The sequence below is a fragment of the Hippocampus guttulatus genome, chromosome 9 (assembly GCF_054856545.1).
Source record: "Hippocampus guttulatus isolate MCC_2025c chromosome 9, RoL_Hgut_1.0, whole genome shotgun sequence".
Lineage (NCBI taxonomy): Eukaryota > Metazoa > Chordata > Actinopteri > Syngnathiformes > Syngnathidae > Hippocampus > Hippocampus guttulatus.
In genome coordinates this window covers 2,111,466-2,120,000 of record NC_141269.1, presented here as the reverse complement: position 1 = coordinate 2,120,000, position 8,535 = coordinate 2,111,466, and the positions used below count along the sequence as shown (strand labels likewise).

General features: G+C 40.8%; 3 protein-coding genes across 3 annotated transcripts in view; 2 read left to right on the top strand and 1 right to left on the bottom strand.

The window, feature by feature from the left end:
* LOC147199776 (protein disulfide-isomerase) overlaps positions 1 to 83 on the top strand; it is a 6,090-nt gene extending 6,007 nt beyond the window's left edge. Inside the window, exon 11 of the mRNA XM_086121151.1 lies at positions 1 to 83. This exon is cut by the window's left edge and continues 1,221 nt beyond it. The gene's annotated coding sequence lies outside the window, so the exon portion shown is untranslated.
* A 5,010-nt stretch (positions 84 to 5,093) lies between these two features.
* Positions 5,094 to 8,480, top strand: LOC147199775 (synaptogyrin-3-like). Its single transcript, XM_086119585.1, has 4 exons — positions 5,094 to 5,398; positions 6,169 to 6,403; positions 6,690 to 6,835; positions 7,823 to 8,480. The coding sequence occupies exons 1-4, from the start codon at positions 5,294 to 5,296 to the stop codon at positions 8,054 to 8,056; spliced, it is 720 nt and encodes a 239-aa protein (XP_085975711.1). The 5' UTR covers positions 5,094 to 5,293; the 3' UTR covers positions 8,057 to 8,480.
* LOC147199774 (voltage-dependent T-type calcium channel subunit alpha-1H-like) overlaps positions 6,790 to 8,535 on the bottom strand; it is a 57,490-nt gene continuing 55,744 nt past the window's right edge. Inside the window, exon 34 of the transcript XR_015101789.1 lies at positions 6,790 to 6,936. The gene's annotated coding sequence lies outside the window, so the exon portion shown is untranslated. The remainder of the gene's footprint in view (positions 6,937 to 8,535) is intronic.

The window sequence follows — 8,535 nt, the reverse complement described above, 5'->3', positions numbered from 1 at the left end:
TACCAAAACAAAGGAAAGACATGTTGTTTTGGTTGTTTATAGCAAAGTATGGTATCATTTTAATGGTCCGGCCCACTTGACATCTACCGAGGCCGTATGTGGCCCACCATGTAAAATGAGTTTGACACCAGTGATGTATAGTGAGGCGTTTTTAGCCGAAAAAAACGACCATGTGTAGTAAGGTGTTTTTAGCTGAAAAAAACCCCGACCATATATATAGTAAGGCGTTTTTAGCCGGGAAAACCCCCGACCATGTATAGTAACGTGTTTTTAGCCGGAAAAAAAAAACGACCATGTATAGTAAGGCGTTTTTAGACAAAAAAAACGACCATGTATAGTAGGGCATTTTTCGACCAAAAAAAGACCATGTATAAGTAAGGCGTTTTTAGACGAAAAAACGGATCATGTATAGTAAGGTGTTTTGAGCTGAAAAAAATGACCATGAAGAGTAGGGTGTTTTGAGCCGAAAAAAAACAGACCACGTATATAGTAACGTGTTTTTAGATGAAAAAAAAACGACCACGTATAGCAGGGGTGGGCAATTATTTTCCCGGGTGGGGGGGGGGGGCAAATGAGAAGCAGAAAATATTGTGGAGGGCCGGGCCAAAAGTTAGAAATAGAAATAGAAAATAAAGAAGATAGCACAATGTCTTTGTATGCCAGTAATAATGTAACATTCTCCTCCACCATCACACTCAGCACCGGTTCTCCTCAAGGATGTGTACTGAGCCCCCTGTTGTTCAAGCTCTACACACTTGACTGCTCTCCGACTCTTATTAGCGGTCCAGTTTGCGGAAAGTTTTTAACATGATAACAATCAAACCATTCTAGGAAATGTTCATTTACTCGAGCCACAAGCAATTCACTCTGAGCATGTAAATTGCCAGAATCAGACTGAGTAAGAATCGCTTCCTTGTTTTTCAAAATCTCGTAGATTTGAGTGTTTCCGACTCCAGGCGTCCCCTGAATGTTTCGTACTTTGTTACCCGCTTCGTTTAATCAGATACTGTACATAACAATTTCCCTTCCATGGTCATTCCATCTCCCTCTTTCTTGGTCTTCCCCTCCCTCCCTGTGCTCTGCAACTTGAAGTAACTGCGCCACCTGGTGTTGAAATACCTGTCATTACAAGTCCAAACGAAATGAATGCAATCAAACCTTAATTGTGCACCAATCTTCGGTGGGCCGGATTAAAAAAAACAATGGGCCGGATCCGGTCCGCGGGCCCTAGTTTGCCCACCCCTGACGTATAGTAAGGTGTTTTTAGCCTACAAAAACGATCATGTATCTAGTAAGGCGTTTTTAGCCGGAAAAAAAAGACCATGTATAGTAAGGCGTTTTTCGACGAAAACCCCCGAAAATGTATAGTAAGGTGTTTTTAGCTGAAAAAAACCCGACCATGTATAGTAAGGCGTTTTTAGACGAAAAAAAAACGACCACGTATAGTAAGGTGTTTTTAGCCGAAAAAAACGACCATGTATAGTAAGGCGTTTTTAGCTGAAAAAAACGACCATGTAAAGTCAGGTGTTTTGAGCCCAAAAAAAAAACGGCCATAAGAGTAGGGTGTTTTTAGCTGAAAAAACCCCGACCATGTATAGTAAGGCGTTTTTAGACGAAAAAAAATGACCATGTATAGTAAGGCGTTTTTAGCCGAAAAAAACAACCATGTATCGTAAGACGTTTTTAGCTGAAAAAAACGACCATGTAAAGTCAGGTGTTTTTAGCCGAAAAAAAAGATCATGTATCGAGTAAGGCGTTTTTCGCCGAAACCCCCCCGACCATGTGTAGTAATCCGTTTTTAGCCGAAAAAAAATTACCATGTATATAGTAAGGCGTTTTTAGCCGAAAAAAACGACCATGTGTTGTAAGGCGTTTTTAGCCGGAAAAAACCTGACCATGTAGAGTAAGGCGTTTTTAGACGAAAAAAATGACCATGTATAGTAAGGGGTTTTTCGACGAAAAATCCGAAAATGTATAGTAAGGTGTTTTGAGCCAAAAAAAAAAACGGCCATAAGAGTAGGGTGTTTTTAGCTGAAAAACCCCCGACCATGTATAGTAAGGCGTTTTTAGACGAAAAAAAACGACCACGTATAGTAAGGTGTTTTTAGCCGAAAAAAACGACCATGTATAGTAAGGCGTTTTTAGCTGAAAAAAACGACCATGTAAAGTCAGGTGTTTTGAGCCCAAAAAAAAACGGCCATAAGAGTAGGGTGTTTTTAGCTGAAAAAAACCCGACCATGTATAGTAAGGCGTTTTTAGACGAAAAAAAACGACCATGTATAGTAAGGCGTTTTTAGCCGAAAAAAACAACCATGTATCGTAAGGCGTTTTTAGCTGAAAAAACGACCATGTAAAGTCAGGCGTTTTTAGCCGAAAAAAAAGATCATGTATCGAGTAAGGCGTTTTTCGCCGAAAACCCCCCCGACCATGTGTAGTAATCCGTTTTTAGCCGAAAAAAAATTACCATGTATTGTAAGGCGTTTTTAGCCGAAAAAAACGACCATGTGTTGTAAGGCGTTTTTAGCCGAAAAAAACCTGACCATGTAGAGTAAGGCGTTTTTAGACGAAAAAAAACGACCATGTATAGTAAGCCGTTTTTAGACGAAAAAATTACCATGTATAGTAAGGCTTTTTAACCCGAAAAAAACGACCATGTAGAGTAAGGCGTTTTAACCCAAAAAAACGATCATGTATAGTAAGGCGTTTTTAGCCAAAAAAAAACAACTGCTATACATGGGTGTTTTTTTCCGGCTAAAAACGCCTTACTATTCATGGTCCTTTTTTTCGGCTAAAAACGCCTTACTGCACACAGTTGTTTTTTTTCGGCTTACTCGTTTTTTCGGCTAGTAAGGCGTTTTTATGCCTTACTATACATGGTCGTTTTTTTCCGCCAAAATTTCCTTACTATACATAGTCGTTTTTTTTCGGCCAAAAATGCCTTACTATACATGGTCGTTTTTTTTGGCTAAAAATGCCTTACTTTACATGGTCGTTTTTTTGGGGCTAAAAATGCCTTACTATACATGGTGGTTTTTTTCAGCCAAAAATGCCTTACTATACATGGTCGTTTGTTTTTGGGCCAAAAACGCCGTGCTATACGTACATGGTCGTTTTTTTCGGCTAAAAACGCCTTCCTATACATGGTCGGGTTTTTTTTGGCCAACAACGCCTTACTATCCCTAGTCGTTTGTTTTTTTTTGGCCAAAAATGCCTTACTATACATGCTCATTTTTTTTGGGCTAAAAATGCCTTACTATACATGGTCGTTTTTTTCGGCCAAAAATGCCTTACTATACACGGTCGTTTTTTTGGGCTAAAAATGCCTTACTTTACATGGTTGTTTTTTTGGGGCTAAAATTTCCTTACTGTACATGGTCGTTTTTTTTGGGCTAAAAACGCCTTACTATACATGGTCGATATTTTTGGGCTAAAAACGCCTTACTATACATGGTCGATTTTTTTGGGCTAAAAACGCCTTACTATACATGGTCTTTTTTTTTTTCAGCCAAAATCGCCTTACTATACATGGTCGTTTTTTTCCGGCTAAAAACGCCTTACTATACATGGTCGTTTTTTTGGGCCAAAAACGCCGTGCTATACACGGTCGTTTTTTTCGCCTAAAACGCCTTACAATACATGGTCGTTTTTTTTCCGGCCAAAAACGCCTTACTATACATGGTCGTTTTTTTCCGGCTAAAAACGCCTTACTATACATGGTCGTTTTTTTGGGCCAAAAACGCCGTGCTATACATGGTCGTTTTTTTCGGCTAAAACGCCTTACAATACATGGTCGTTTTTTTTCCGGCCAAAAACGCCTTACAATACATGGTCGTTTTTTCGGCTAAAAACGCCTTACTATACATGGTCGTTTTTTTCGGCTAAAAACGCCTTACTACACATGGTCGTTTTTTTCGGCCAAAAATGCCTTACTATACATGGTCGTTTTTTTTGGGCCAAAAACGCCGTGCTATACATCGTCGTTCTTTTCGGCTAAAAACGCCTTACTATACATGGTCGTTTTTTTCGGCTAAAAACGCCTTACTATACATGGTTGTTTTTTTGGGCTAAAAACGCCTTACCATACATGGTCGTTTTTTTCGGCTGAAAACGCCTTACTACACGTGGTCGTATTTTGGGGCTAAAAACGCCTTACTATACATGGTCGTTTTTTTCGGCCAAAAATGCCTTACTGTACGTGGTCACTTTTTTCGGCTAAAAACGCCTTACTATACCTGGTCGTTTTTTTTGGCTAAAAACACCTTACTATACATGGTTGTTGTTTTTTTTCTTTTTAGTTAAAACGGCTTACTGTTCATGGTCATTTTGTTCGGCTCAAAACACCTTACTATACATGGTCGTTTAATTTTTTTAGTTAAAACGCCTTACTGTTCATGGTCGTTTTTTTTATCTCAAAACGCCTTACTGTACATGCTCGTTTTTTTTTAGCTAAAAACGCCTTACTATACATGGTCGTTTTTTTCGTCTAAAAACGGCTCATTGTTCACTTCAAAGAGCCGGCTCTTCGTACCGGCTCATTCGCGACCGACACATCACTTGTGAAAATGTAGGTGATTGAACAGTCAGAGGTGCTGCCTAAAAGAACCCTTTCTGCACTGAAATACAATGAAATTAATTTTGATTACGTTGGCTGCAATACAAACCGGATACTTCATACTTGACCATAAAGTTAATTTAAAACTTAGACCAGACCGACAGAATTTTGCTGACTGGATAATAAGATAAAACTAATCAAAGTATAGTAAAAGTCATGATTTCACATGTATTCCATTTCGATTTTCACATTTGGATGTTAATTATTACAAAAACGTAATAATAAATTGTAAAACCTTATGTTTTACAAAATTATTATAACGTGTTTTTTTCTGCGACTACAACAATGTTAATACTGTAACTTCACGTTTGAATTCATAAATAAAAAACATTTTACCATCATTATTAGTATCCTGGTCATACTTGCTGACGCAACAAGTGTAGTGAAAGTCACGCTTGCTAAAATGACGTCACAGCTCGTTTGACCGTTCCTATTATTTGGACGATTGGACGCAAGCAAGCCAATCCGAAACTGGCGGCAGTCTGGCTGTGACGTCATCGTGAGGCTGCTGGAGGCTACTGCGGCGGCTGCGCACAGCGGCGCACAGCTGCTTCTGTCGCTGTCTCGTCTGCTTCTCTCGGTGGGGTAAAGGAGCCGCGCTAAGCCGGTGGAGGTCGTCGGTTCGCTCGAAAAGGGTGGCTGGAGGCGGGTGGGGGCCAGGGGCTCGTCCCGCCGGCCACAATGGAGCCAGCGGCCCCCTACGGAGCCGCCAAAGCCGGGAAGGTCGTCTTCGACCCGGTCGCCTTCTTTACGCATCCGCGGACCATCATGAGGCTGTTATCGTGGGTGAGCATCAGCAAAAAAAAAAAAAAAGTGTGGGGAGGGGGTACATCCATTTCTTTGTCTCTCTCCTCACATTAAGTGCATCAACCCATCAACCAGCATTTTTTTCTCTCATGTTATTATTTCGTTAAGACGTTCAGGTTGAGGCTATCATTGCGTAATTTGGTATCATGAACAATTGTCTTGGATCTATTTCTGTATTTAGCTGAAAGCTTCTTTTGTCCAGAGCTGCAATTTGCACATCTTACCTAACCATGGTTTCCCTATTCATTTTCGAAAATCCGTAGAATAATGATCCAATCTATACCTAAAATTGATTCTGAATGTGTCTTTTAAAATAGTTTAGACCGATATTTTAGCTGTCGTTGTCATTTTGTCTGTGTATTATGCAGAGCATTCGATTTTATGTCAAAACTAAAATGTAAAAAAAAAAAAAGAGTGATAAACATGTTAACTTGTAGGCAATATTTTTTATAAGTAATTTGAATCTTGTACAAACATGGTCCCTTTGCAAGATTGGACCATTTCTGTACATTTTCTCGCATGGAACAGTACAGTATTCACCTGTACTTAGTTGTTTAATCGTGAACACTTTCGGGTACATCACAAAGAGTTGTTCCTTGTACAAAACTGGACACCAACGGTCCCATTAAAACAAGTCCAAGTCTTTAACGTGATTTAAGATTTAAAAGAAGACACGCAAACCCCCACATCGGGGTCTGCCAGTGAGCCGAACCGGAATCGCTTCGTTTTGTTTTGATGAATGGCGGCAGGTGTTCTCCATGGTGGTATTCAGCTGCATCGTCAACGAGGGTTACGTCAACATCGGCAGCGAGCGTCTGCTGTGCGTGTTCAACAAGAACGCCGACGCGTGCAACTTTGGTGTGACGGTGGGCGTGGCCTGCTTCCTGGCCAGCGCCTTCTTCCTCCTCCTGGACGCCGTCTTCCCGTCCTTCAGCAGCCTGGCGGACAGACGGCGCGCCGTGCTGCTTGACCTCGTCTGCTCAGGTAAAAAAAAATCAAAAACACAAAGAAAAACATTTGAATCCCGGCATGGACATGAAACCCTACTTTGGAACCCAAACAATATAAACTTAAAATCTTGTTTGAAACACTACTTTGACATCTACGCATGAAACTTTAAACCTGGCTTGAAACCTAACTTTTCAACACTGAACTTAACCCGAACTTGCAACCTTAAACCTGGCAAAAAAAAAACAACCTACCTTAACCGCATCTCGAAACCCTATCTTGAGAGCCAAACCCTTGCCGTTTGTGCTTTTGCCTCCTCGAGGCATGGCCAGCTTCCTGTGGTTCGTGGGATTCTGCTTCCTGGCCAACCAGTGGCAGGCGACGTCGCCGGACGAGCTGCCATTGTCGCAGGGCGCTGATGCCGCCCGAGCCGCCATCGCCTTCTGCTTCTTCTCCATCATCACATGGGTTGGTGGCAAGCAAGCGCAACACGATTCCAGTTGTAACCGTGACGTGCCGAGATAGTCGAACCAATCCGTCGCCCGACGTGACCCCTTTTCAAATAACATCTTAAAGTGATAAAAGAATATTTTGAAAAATTGGCTGAATTTTGGCAAATTTCTTTCCACGTGAATGCGTTACAGCATGCGAGAAAGACGCCCTAGCGCCACCTGTGGTCGTCATGATAATTTGAGTGTTTAATGAGTGATATTGGAGAAAACCGCCCCAATTTCAATCAGTGTGACTCATATGCTCAAAATTGTGATTTTTTTTTCATCCCTCTGAAAACTTTTGTTTGGACAACAGTTTTAACTAAAAAAAAACATAGCAAAGAGTTAAAACATTTTTTTTAAATATAAATACACTGTATTTTTAAAAATATATATCATCAGTACATTTGTGTGTATGCCATCAAATTAAATAGTATTAAAATGTTTAATATTAAATATTAAAATTGTAGATTAAATTAATAGGTTACATCATGATATTTTAATTTTCCTTTTTCCTTGTATTTTAAATGCTTAAATATATATACTGTATATATAATTTTTTTCTAGTTTATGACACTTTTTCCTTTTTTTAATGTGACATAATTTGTTACGTGTGTTCATATCACCTTAAGCCATGACATTTCAAAAGATTTTAAGGTGGATTTTATTGTGTTAGAACTTAGGGCGATAAAATGTGAACTTTATCACATTATAATATGAAATGGATCATGTTATAATGTGAAAATGTGGACTTTATGTGACATTATTACGTGATATGAAATATTTTTTTAATTGACGGCGGCAACAATGCACTAATACAGTATTTGTATGATGGCCTTGTTTTCTTTTTGTTCCAAATTTGTTACTGTTTGACTTTTTTACTTAATTTTTTCCCCCACGTTTTTAACGTATACTGTACGTTGAACTCTCTGCATGCTAACGGGCTTCCCGTGCCCGCTGACAGACGGTGCTGACTCTGAGCGCCCTGCGGCGTTTCCTGTCGGGCTCGCACGCCAACCTGTTCACGTGGCAGCACCTGGACGCCGCCCCCGGCCACGCCCGGGCCACGCCCTACCCCATCGCCAACGGCGCCACCATCGTCACCACCAAGCCCTACCAAGCCCCGTCCTTCACCGAGACCCTGGACCCGCAGAAGCTCACGCAGCAGCAGCACAGACCCGTAGCGCCCGCCTTCTAACGCCGTTAACTAAGGCCAGGATCTTGTTGCCACGGCAACCTGCTTTCTTTGCTCTTGTGTGCTTGCGCACGCACGCACGCTCTCTATCTCTCTCTCTCTCTCTCTCTCACACACACACACATACACACGCACACATGAGCATGTTCTTTTAGTGTAGAAGACACCTTAAGAAAAGGACATTTCAGTGGAAGCATTTCATTGGCTCACAGCGTGATTGACAGACAGCAATAGGTGGGCGGGATTTGCGGGATATCTCGGCAGGGGATTGAAAGAAAAAAAAAAGGCAAGTCAGCAGCTTCCTGAATGTTCCGCTCTGTTTGAAATATTCATGTGATTTAATATTTCATTGTAATATGCTCAAGTGTATGTCTGATGAAAAATGGAACTTAAAAAAAAAGGAAATAAAACTAGCATCACCATCAAAGGAGGGCTGTCTGTGTCTACTTCACATTAATCCTTTATACGGAGGGGCTCACTGA